This window comes from Taeniopygia guttata, chromosome 2 (genome assembly GCF_048771995.1).
Source record: "Taeniopygia guttata chromosome 2, bTaeGut7.mat, whole genome shotgun sequence".
NCBI classification, from domain to species: Eukaryota; Metazoa; Chordata; class Aves; order Passeriformes; family Estrildidae; genus Taeniopygia; species Taeniopygia guttata.
In genome coordinates this window covers 72,703,065-72,715,553 of record NC_133026.1, presented here as the reverse complement: position 1 = coordinate 72,715,553, position 12,489 = coordinate 72,703,065, and the positions used below count along the sequence as shown (strand labels likewise).

Here is a 12,489-nt window from a genome sequence, read left to right as displayed (position 1 = left end):
TCAAGCTTCATTTAAAATTTGGATTTCATTTGTGTTCCTTTGGTTTAGGCACGTGCATGGGCACACCCACACAAAAGAAAACAATAAAGCACCTTCAATAATGCCAGAAATTTTATGCCACTATTTTAACTAATCCTGGTGAGGATTTAATGTCCAGTCTTTATTGAGACTTGCTTCAATCCTGTTGCAAATAAGTCTTCCTAAACATCTCGATAATGGAGAGAATACATGAATTAGGCTCTTCCAAGTCAAGCCACTGTTGCTTTTTTAAGGAAAGACAAACATAAAGGTTGAAGAATGATAAACACCATGTCAGATGGAGCATACTTCCATTCTCAAACATCACATCCCAAGCAGACTACATCTAAATTGTTTAAGTAGTTTTACACACATAGGCAGATTAAATATATCTAATTGCAACATGTATAGTATATTAATCCTCTTTCTGAGATGAAGGATTTCTAGGTCACATCTAGTTTGAGGAGTAAATAACATCCATACACACAAATCTTTTCTCTATAAAATTTCCGGTCCAACTTCAGAACAAGAAGTTAATTTCTACTGCCTATACAGGAGCACAAAGAAACTTATATTTATTCTACACATCACCATGCACCACAACCAGCCCCCTGATCATCTTGGTGGCCCTGCACCAGGCCTCTTCCAGTGTATCAACCTATTTCCTGCACAGGGGAGCCCCAGACTGGGCACAGCACTCCAAGACAGTCTTACAAGTTCAAACTGAATGGAAGGATCACCTCCCCAGACCTGCTGACCACACACTGACTCATGCAGCCCAGCATGTAGCTACCCTTCCTTGCTGCCACAACTCACACTCACTGCAAGGACTACCGTCACCTCACCTTCAGAAGTTTTCCATCTGTGTTGGTTTTGGTTGGAGTAGAGTTAATTTTTGTTCAGAGTGACTAGTATGAAGTGGTATGTTGGATTTGTGCTGAAAACTGTGTTGATAATATAGAGATGTTTTTGTTATTGCTGGGTAGAAGTGAAACAGCTTCAGGGCCTTTTCTGCTTCTCCTTCAGCGAGAAGGCTGGGGTATGCAAGGATTTGGGAAGGGATACAGTCAGGACAGCTGACCCCAACTGAGCCATGGTATATTCCATATCATATGGCATCATGCTCACATATAAGCGTTGAGAAGGAGGAAGTGGAGGACATCTTTTAAAGTCACTATTCTGCATGATGAAGCCCTGCTTTTTTGGGCATGACTGAACACCTGCCTGCCCATGGGACAGAGTAAATTACTTCCTTAGTTTTCCTTATTTGCTTTGCTTGTGTGAGTGATTTCTGCTTTTCCTACTGAACTGTTTTTACTCAACCCACGAGTTTTCTCACTCTTACCCTTCTAATTCTCTTCCTCATCCCACTGGTGGTAGAAACAGAGTGGCTACATGGGGCTTATTTTCTAGCTGGGGTTATTAAATGACGACACTGACACCATCACCACCTCCAGAGCTGCCCCCTAGACTGCTGGCCCACTCTCCAGCCCATACCTCACCAATTTGGTGATGATGTGACTGGAGTCAAGCCCTTGCTTTAATCAATGTATACTAACTACACCCCTTTACCCACAGCGGCAGTCATTTCATCAGAGAAAGCAATGAGGTCAATCACGCATAAATGGTCCTTAGCAAATCCATGCTGGTTGCTCCAAATCACCTTCTTGTCCTTTGTGTTTTAAGAAAGGAATTCCATGAGGATTGACTTCATAACCTCCCCAGGGACTGAGGTTATGCTGATTGGCCTGAACTTCAACTTTGCTCACTGTTTCTTCATGCATGGGCTTTATTCCTCTCACAAAGCCTCTCCCTGCTTCCGTCTCTTGTGTACCTCCTTCTCGTGGTCCAGCCCAGTCAGAAGCTCCATGTTTACTCTTGCTAGCCCATTGCCATGCTTGCCTGACTTCCTGCACATGGGAATGAAATGCACTTGTGCTCTGATGAAGCTGCCTTGAAGACCAACCAGCTCTCCTGGACACCTCTACCAGAGAGAAAATGCAGAGGCCAAGATCTGCCCTTCTGAAGTTCAGGTTTGTAATTCTGTTGTTAATATTGATCATTCCCCTCAGGGTCTTAAACTTTACAATCACCTAGTTGCTGCAGACAAGGCTGCCTTGTCCTCGGCATCTTAATCATCTTCTACTTCAATCCATGAAATCAAAACTAATATTTAACAATCTGGAAAATACTTGCCTGTTACTTAGTTTATTTAGTCAGTAAAACTAAGGCAGATTCCACATAGATGCTTTTATAAATGAAAAGCAGGTAGTTCTAAATTATGCTGTGCAATAGGCTGACCTGAAAAAAACAAAAACCAAAACAACTGACTTCTACTCTAAGCCAGCAGAAGTTTGTGTGAAACACATGTGGAATAGATCACAAAGTGTGGTAAATACCAAGGAAGCTGCTATATATAGTACTTTGTATGACATCATGCAGCATTCCATATCAGCTGGGAAATTAATCACTCACCATCATATCTACAGGTTCTCATGTGATGTCCTGCAAAATGGTGTTTTTAAAATCCTAATCAGCAAACATCATTACAGGTACAAAATTTACCCATTATACATGCATAAAACATGCCTGTGTTACAGCAAGTGAATTTAAAAGTCTTCCTTCTCATATGCTATCATTGTTTTACATTTAGAATTTATGCCTCTTGGCAGAAGACAGAGAATACCTCCTTTTTTTTTTTAATGAAAAGCTTTTTGAAGGATTAAGTGCAAATGGCAACATTACATTTGGCTCTTTAGGCAAAAAAGGCAATTGGATCTCAATTTCAATTAAAATATAGATGTGGCAAAAAAAGAACACTTTCTGTTGAAACTTACCTACATTTCTACCTAAAAATGTACAACTTCACAATTTGCCTGAGACTTACCAGAAAAGATTTTGCTCTGCATAATGTTCTGCAGCCACTTAAAACTGATTTCCTGATGCAGGAATACTAAAGTACAAAAGTTAACAGCTATGCCTACTTCATGCATAAAGTAGGATTACAAAAATCCTTTTCTATGTCAATATCAAAATAATGTCTCCAGTAGGGATGTAAAACACACCTTGCAACTACTAGGTACTTCATTTATATATAAAGACCACTTCATACCTATTTAAATACTTGAAAAGTCTGAGAGGCTTCAGTAAAAATCTCCATTAAAGACTATTTACTTCAGAGAAACCTCATGGATAGGTATTTGCTTTGAATGAGCTCAGGTGTCAAAGTACTAGTCCTTTCAAATACAAAAAGAAAGCAAGAAGCACCATACTTATTCAATACAAAGAAAAGACAACAATTATATTACAGTTGACAAACGAGGAAAGCACATACTCATTCTTGCCAAGAGTTTTCTTGCCAGCTTCTCAGAGCAAACAGTACCCATTTCAAGTCCTGCAGCCACGATGAACTATTGCTGCATTAAGCCCAGTTCTCAGGTGGAAGCACTCTTGCAGAGACCTGACTGATCCAAGCTGTGGGAATTAGGCTAAATAGCCAAGTGTGCAAGACAGTGAGGACAGTGCACGGGTGGGTCTGCTCAAAAGTCAGGGCACAATAAAGTGTGTTGTGAAGATTCTCCATGGGAACAAAACTTTCCTTTCTCAAAAAGATGGAGGAGAGTTTTCTGGGCTTTAGAATACATGGCTTCCTCAGCAACAAGAAAACATGTCAAAGCAACATCAGGAACTACTAATGGCATTTCAGAAGACAATTATGCTTCCACTTGATCTTTTACCAAGAATATTTTAGAGGGCAGGGAGTAAGGTATATTTACAAAGCTTCTGCAGCTTAACTAATCTTCAATAACAATCCCGTATAGAACCACAAAAATTTGTTTAAAATTTAACACATAGTAACATCAAAACAAACAAATGTTTCCATGGACATGGCTACCTAAATAAATGCTCACAATGGATCCAAGGGCTGATGTCACCCAGGCCTGCCTGCAACCATAGTAACATGCCAGTGTAAACAGAAATATTTTTATTTTTCTATCTAATAATGTCATAGAGTTAGCAGTTTTATGGCAGTGCTTAAACCATATTCTTGCAGGGCTGAGTGGTAACACTTCTAAAATAAGAGCAGAGATATTTATAGGGGCTATTACTATGACCATGTTAACTACATACAACATGTGGAGTATGTGTACTGCATAGCTAATGTATCAAATTTCCCAGAGCAGTTGTTGACCCTCAATAAACAAAGAAATTTAAGTTCCTATGGCAACATGCCGGAATGCTGGTAAAAGCTCAGTAGCATCTATTATTCTTGGGTGTTCTGCTTTCCTTAATACAAAAATCCTGAAGTTCTTAGACTGTTGTATCTGACCATCTTGCTGGAATAAGAAGAATGCAGCCACATGTTGCTTTTCATACCAAATGCAGAATTCTTCAGTGCCCTTCTCCTCTGTCACCATGAGCTTGCTTTCTCCAAGACTACAAGATTTATTAAATCCATACTTGCACTATGGCAAGCAAAATACAAGACACACAGCCTACAAACTTTTGGAACTCCAGAAGAGTACCAGAAAAGAAACAGTTAATGAAGAAATTTTTTTAAGAAAGCAGGCAAGTGTTTCAGTGACTGAAAAGATGCCCATGGAATTCTCACTGTCATGAAAAACATCCATCTTCAAATGCTATTGCATGCCTGCATATTGTATGTCTCTAAAATCAGTGGGCCCAGATTGCATTACCACTTTTCATTCAAAAAAAAAAAAAAGTCTATATGAGGTTCAGATAGTATGGGAAAAATTAATGCTTTGAATGATCTAATATTACTAAGATATTTATACTAAACTCCTACATTTTAGCAGAAATTTGAGCTACAGGGAAATTGAAGATATCATCGTAACAAAAGAAGTCGGAGCACTAGTGTTGGTCCTGTCACAAATACTTCAGCTACAGAGCTACAGTAATTTACGAAAACTTCCTTTCCCATAGAATATGACTGTGACTTATTCTTTGTCTTCAAGTATGTCACTGAATTTATGGACCAGTTAAAACAATCACTTCCTAGGAAGTATTTTCAGGCTTTTTTTTTTTTTTTAACAATCCCATAAGCCATGTTTTTCTGAGAAGGGGTTGCTTCCTTTGCCATTTACAGAGAAAAGGTTTTCCTGGTACCAAATAGCAGAAGGGACTTTTACATAACTTTAAGCAAGCAACTTTAGGCTAGCTTTGAAATTAAAATTTACCCTGCAAATGGTGTTACTGTTTTATGTAGTCCAAGAAACACATGAAGAAAGAAGTACAACATCTTAAGTGTTGACCATGAAACTACAAAAAAGAAAGCTTACTGCATAATTACATTTACAGTTATGTACACTTCTGTTGGCTTTGTTACATTTTTTAACAGATTTCATCCTGTAAGATATGGTAGAACTTCTGTCATTCACTCTTCACAATTTCTTTTGCTCTTGCAAGTACAGGATTCGTGGAAACTTAATGACATTATAAGAGATGGCTTTATTGTATGCTTTATAACCTAAAAATTAAGAAAAGAACTGCAGACTATTCACAGAAACTGAAGACTATTCCAACTGCATTAATGCAATCCAAAGATTTGGCATAAATGTGAGTGTTTTAACTCTGCTCAAATAATAAATATTTACTTATTTTATTTAAATAATAAATATCTACTCTCATAGGGGGCTTCAGCTTTTCATTTCAAGTAATTCCATTTAAAATTCTTTGCTATTTAATTTCTTGTATTTTCTGAGCTAACAATTTTAAAAACAAACTTGCATTACAATCCACCAAGTTGGAAGGACTTGTGGAGCCCTACAAATTCCTGTTATACAAAAATATTTGGGGGGGCCAGCAGAGAAATCACCCAATTTACATATTTTCTTACCAAATAATGAAATTCTAGCAATAATTATTTCATGTCTACTACTGTGGGTTCTTTACATTAGACTATTCCTTCTTATCCTCAAATACATATAAATGTTGTGCTCACATTAAGGCCTTCAGTAGACCTTTTATGCAAGATAAACAGACAAACTACATTTCAGTCTGACCTGACATTCTCCTGCATTCTACACTTATTTTCTTATTTGTAACAAAGGCTCAATGGAATTTCTTCGATCTTTATAACAACACTAAACTTAACTTCAAATGAACTAATCTCTGAAAGACAGACACATAGGTCTCAGATTTCAAGAAGTATCACAGATTATTTAAAACTTTCAGAAGTTTTGTTCACTTGGTTTGGCAGAGGTGAAGAGGGGGTGTTTAGTCTATAAAGACGTTCATTACTTCTGAGGTAAAACCTCTCCTGGAGCACAGCAAGTTGCCAATAGCCGAATAAAACATTATCTTCCAGTAGCTCTTAAGTAAACATATCTCTTATTAATTTTCTTTGTTACTTTACCCTATCAGCAATGTTTAGTTCCTACCTATTTTGCCAGTATCTACTAGAATAATAAATGAAGCCTGGGAAGGTTAGCAAGACAACTAATGTGGGCTTTATACATAGTTACTCATAAATAAGGAACATTTCTATTAGATTAATTATTTTCTAGTGTCTGAACAACATGTGCCATTGTCATAAACTCTAAGTATAGCTTGCTAGAAAACAACCCTGCTAGGTACAGTGGTTTCCCAGTAACAGAACCAACAGAAAATATGTTTGGAAGTTCTAACACAATGCTAGATGGCAATTGTGGTTGGGTATGGCAAACATTTTTTTAAATATTTGTTGTGTTCCCTGGCTAGCCTACAACTGCTAAAATTCACCAGCCCCATTGCACCAAACCATCACTTTGGCTGATCATAAGAATCCCAGGTTGAGGCTAATCTTGTGAGACACACTTTTGCTCAAGAGCCCAAAACCAAGAGTGATGCACAAAGCCTTCTGGTAACCATAAGGAGAATTCTTATTGAGGCACAGAAGCTGCACTTTGTACTTTTGGAGGGAGTTGGAGATTCTTCTATAGTGGTTAAGGTTTTACATTTAACATAGATGGGGAAAAACCTGGTTTGTCAAAACAGAGCTCTGCTGGGAAAAAGCTGCTTGCAAAATAAAAATTACTGTAAGTTTATTATGTGAGTATGCCTGCTTTGATGCATTACCAAATCTATCATTATCCTTGAGCTTAGGGTTAAATGTGACGTAGAAGAGAAAGCAAGGAAAAACAGCTGTCTGAACACGCTCAAGAAATCCTGTATACCCAGCTTATGCTTAACCCTCCTAAGTTAAAGCATATCACTGACACTTGAGTTTCTATAGCCATTACATCTTCCCTTTTTAAAACTTAAAACCTAAAATATTATATGTGAAATAAATGTGATCTAGACTAAAAAGAATTGCTGACACTCAAGAATAAAAATGTAAAAAGCCCACAAAACTCCAACAGTTAAGAAAATGTGGAAATATACCTACTGAAAACATACATTCAAAAAATACAGACCTTCCTAATAAAGACAGCAAATCTCAGTTCCCATATGCCACATAAGCAATATAATTTAAAAACAGAATCATTTTAAAAGAGAAGAATACATAAAATATATGTTATAAGTATAAAAAATTAAGATACTTTTGCATTTGATAGAGTTATCCACTAAGCTACTAAATATTGGAGTGCTGGTTTTGGCTAGGGTAGAGCTCATTTTCTTCACAATGGCTGGTCTGGGTGTGTATTTTGAATTTGTGCTGAGCATAGGGTTGATAATTTAGCGATATTTTTGTTATTGCTGAACAGGACTTCGGCACATCCAGAAAAGACAAGGCCTTTTCAGCTTTCCTTACTGCCACACTGGGAAGGAATGTGGGGGTGCTTGGGAGGTTGGAAGGAGACACAGCCAGGACAGGTGACACCAACTGACCAAAGGGATATTCCAGACCACATGACATCATGGTCAGTATATGAAGTGGAAGGAGGAAGAGGAAGGATATTTGGAGCAATGGTGTTTGTATTCCCAATTTGTCACATGTGATGGGGCCTTACTCTCCTGGAGATGGCTGAACACCTCCTGCCCATAGGAAGCAGTGAATCAATTCTTTGCTTCGCTTTGCTTGTGCACATAGCTTTTGCTTTTCCTATTACAGTGTCTTTATCTCACCTATAAGTTTTCCAGCTTTAACTCTAAATTATCTCCTCAGTGCTGCTGGTGGGGGAGTGAGCAAGTGGCTGGATGAGGCTACTGGCTACTGGCTGAGGTTAGACCAGGATAACACGACAGAGGACAAGATGGTATGCCTCTTCCAAGAGAAATAAATGACAACACTTAACAGTGGTCACAGGAACAAGGTCTGAAAAACTGCTGAGCTAGCCCTCCCCCTCAAGAGACAAAGACAAGAAACACCAAGATGAGCTGGGAGCATTCAACAGCAGCAAGGGGATTTGCTAACATTCCCCGGGAAGCTCAGGTACCTGTCACCTTACAATTCACTCTTGTGCAACAGAACCGGATTCCTTCTTCCCCAACAGTCACCAAACCTGATACTTCCTTATATCTGCTAATGCGGCACATCTGTTTATGCCATATCATGGGGCCATCTTGTCACTAAAGAGCCCAGAAACTGATGTGAGAAAGAAGCACTATTATATTTATCTACAGAAAATAATAAAACAAAATGTTAGCCAAAGAAAATTTGAAAATATCACAGATCAAGAAAGAAACAAAACCATACAGCCTAAACATCCATTTCAAATAAGCCAGCTCTCTGATAGTATACCTAACTCCATTCAAGTAGAGACTGATAAAAGGACAAGAGGGTGGGAGTGTGTATGTGTAGTGTTTTCAGTTATCTAGATAAGATCCCCAAGGAGAAAAGAAACAGAGAAAGAAATCAATCAAATAAGTAAGGTCATTCTCACTATGCAAGTTACACAGACAACTTTCAAGATTAAAGGTCTTTTCTTCTCTGCCTTTCTCCAGTTTCATGCAGTCTAAACAGTCAGCACTTGGAGCAAGATTTTCCAACTACCTTGTAAGCCATGCAGTTTGCATGTCCTCCCAGCATTACACCATAACAGCTGAGTGCACAAGCCAAGTAAGTGTTCCTACAGACTACAGGTACAATTAAGGGACCCCATTAAAATGCATGTCCCTCAACACAATGATGTGTGAGACAATTTAAACCGTTAGTGTGGTAATAAAAAGCAGAAAACACAAGATTATCATATCAGATGCCAGGAGAATACGAAAGGGAAAAGAATCCAATTCTACACATAAAGCAAAACCAAAAAAATTATTTGAGACTTCATACAGAACATGCCATAACAAATTAATTCCTTGTTAACATACTTCCTTTAATATCTTCTCCTAGATTTGATAAGTTTCTGACTAAGTCTACCTAGGATTTCAACTGGGGAGAAAGTTTCACTAAAGTTCCAGTCACAAAAATAAGATTAGACGACTAAGACAATCCTAGTTCATCATAGCCAAGGGTCACCATCAGTCTGGCATGGCCCTACACTTCAAACGTGAGCTGGTGTTGTCCTGGACATCATGACCGCTGTCAGAATACTGACTTTTAGTACATATCCCACCTTAGCCTCCATCTTCTGACACCAAGCTCTGGCAAGATCATCCTGATATCCTGACTTTATTCAGATATCTTTCAGGAAATACTGATACCACTTACTGCAGACTAGTTTATTGGAATAGCCTGCATTTATCCGGATCACATCATAGTCATTGTATAGTATAACACCTGTGAAACTGAAGTCAATTTAAGATAGCAGGTCAGAAGCTGAAAGCTGTATCTTCCGACCAAGCAAGAAAATTTTGTAAAGGAACAAGAAAGATATTGATTTTGTCAAACAGTGTCTCACAACATCAGAAGCAACAGAAGGTAAATTTAGATGATATCTACAAAACATTTGTTGGGGGGGGGGAGGGTGGGGAGCGGGAAGACAATGAAATTATGGCTAAAATGAACTTACTTGATTTTACTGAAGACGATGTCAACATCTGTGGTTGTCACATTCTTCCCATCTATGATATTGCAGTCCTTACATAGCTTTGACCAGTTCTTCCCATGCATTTCTTTTCCTGTGGCTCTTGTATCACCATGGACAGCAAATTTTCTAAAGGCCTCTTCCAGAGCACTTATTTCTCCTGCAGTAGCTCCCTCATGAGAGTTTGATTCTGAGGATAATCGTTTTGCTGGTTTCACCGATTTTTCAGCCATTGTGCTACAAAGAAACGGAGGGTAAAGTTACTGCATTAATTTGCACTAGATTACTTTCTGTCAAACTACACACTAGAGTCCATGTCACAACATATGAAGTCCATATGAAGTATAAATGGTCTATAAAGTTAGCAAGAACCACTACCATCCACCATCAAACATCAGTCTAAACACAGAACTATGTAACTCTCTGTCCATCTGGGAAAAAAAATTCTAGTACATTTAAAACAAAAAAAGGTACAGCAAGAAACTAGGGACACAAAACTAGTTTCACCATCCTTACATCAGCCATCAAAATAACACTTAATATTTGCTCCTTTTTTTTTTTCTTAAATGGCAAGCATCACAGTCACTCTGTTGATTTGAATAGAAGTATGACCATTACACTGTAGGCCTTACTATGTACTTGTATTTCTGAAGGAAAAATAAATATCCCTTTATTTTCTGGACTTCAACTTTTAATTTTTTTTTAATTCAAAAATTTTTGAAATACAACAAAAATATTAATGTTAGAACCCTTATGTTACATTATGTAAGGGTTAACAAGTACAAAACAAGTCTCTCTTGTTATCCAGACCATTTATTTCTCAAGTTTATGCCCAGAGAACTGTAGCTGTGGAATTCATTTGGAATGAACACATCCATTATGGAGGCATACTGAGAAGGGATATCACTACTGCAGACAAGAATTTTCAGACTACTCCAAGTACATATATTATAGGTTTGCCTTTTAAATGAAACCTTGAACTGAATAATAGAATACTATTTTCATGTGTCTTTACAAAAAAAACCCAAACCCTGAAGTGCCAGAAGCATGTCATAGAAACCTTTGTCTTCTGCCCATGCACTCTTGGCATGGCAGAAGTAAGAGGCACTAAAAAGCCTAGGCACTAAAAAGCCTAGGCATAGGGCACACTGCCTGCCTGCCCCAACTAGCTGCACACAGACTGCCACCACCATAACATCCGCGGAGCAGCTACAAATTTTTAACCCACAAAGAGATGGTTACAGTATCAGAAATCTGGCAAATGCTAGAAAAGGGCTGGAAAGCCCATCATACTAACCCAGCCTTTCTTCTAAAGCCCCCCAGCTGTATGTGGGATGTGCTTAACATATTCAGAGACAGGTAGGTATTAAGGTTAAGGTTTTATTTCCTCATCAGATAGGAAGTTCTCTTGGTTTATATACTGTACATCAGTACAAATGCCTCAGTAAGGGAAAGGTTTCTAAAATTCTGTCTCTTCCTATACTGTTTAAACTCTGTCACTCAACCATAACATACCCTCTCTTGCACACTGTAACAGAACTAACCATAGCTACTTGCTACGCAGCAGTTATTGTTGAGGTTTTTGATCAGAAATAATCTTTTAATTAAAAACAGACTAAAAGAACCTCTGTCCTTCACACTTGAGCAAACATAGCATGGCCAAAGCACTACTGCTTTTTTTGAAAACATGTAAATGCTTAAATACCTCGTTATATCTTAAGCCGGGGAATCCTTCTGTTTTGCTTACACAGTCAGCACAAGTTTTGGCCAACAAATCAAAATGCTAAATTAAAATTATTATGACAGAAATTTACTGACTGTGGCCTGAGAATTGTACATGCACCTATGAAATAAAAAATGAAGCACAGAGAGGGGGGAAAGAGTTTGAAAATGTCAAGTTCATTAAAAATTAACCAATTCCCATTTCTATTTCTTTTGCATTCTGCCTACTGTCCAAAGAGGAATTTTACCTCAAAAACCTTATCATAAAGCACACCACCGCTGAAACTCTAAAACAAAAAGCATGCACAGTAAATTGAAAACTACTACAAACATTAAGATGCATGTATATTTACCAAAATATGTCTAGATCAAATCTTCTGTTTCATCAGGCTATATTCTTTTGCTACCAAAACAGGACTAAAAGAACATAAGAAAAAACCAAAAAATACTATTGACATGACATATACAACAGAGTATTTCATTAAAAATCAGATCATGAAGATCTATGATGTACCTCTATATTCAAGAAAGCTTGACTTCCAAAAGCAGAAGTCTCTTCCAAGCTTGTAGTATTTCAAATCAGCTGGAGCTGGAATACAGAGCCAGATATTTTCCAAATCAATACTAACTGGCTAGAGAAAGAGAGTACAGACCAGCAAAAAACAAAGTCTGTGTAGGATATTAAAAACCAAAGTTACCTTCGTATGCAAGAAACAGGACAGGAGAAGGTGGAAATTTGCAATGGTAAGATATGTACAGTTTGCATCAATTTGTAATTTTATCTTGTGGTAAATAAACTTTCTAAGAAGTTTTCAAGGATAGCTCCTGCTTGCTCTTA

The 12,489-nt window shown here is 37.8% G+C and overlaps 1 protein-coding gene across 8 annotated transcripts in view; it reads right to left on the bottom strand.

The window, feature by feature from the left end:
* The window catches only part of TPPP (tubulin polymerization promoting protein), a 97,218-nt gene that overhangs the window by 74,218 nt on the left and 10,511 nt on the right, over positions 1-12,489 (bottom strand). For 7 of the 8 annotated variants that reach the window (XR_012053960.1, XM_072924214.1, XM_072924215.1 and 4 more), the window contains exon 2: positions 9,915-10,166. Coding sequence is in view for 7 of the 8 variants with exons in the window: in XM_072924214.1 (XP_072780315.1) it covers positions 9,915-10,166 (252 nt within the window). In the remaining variant the exon portion in view is untranslated. Of the gene's footprint in view, positions 1-9,914; positions 10,167-12,165; positions 12,241-12,489 lie in introns of all 8 variants that reach the window. The other variant, XM_072924220.1, reaches the window with a different exon arrangement.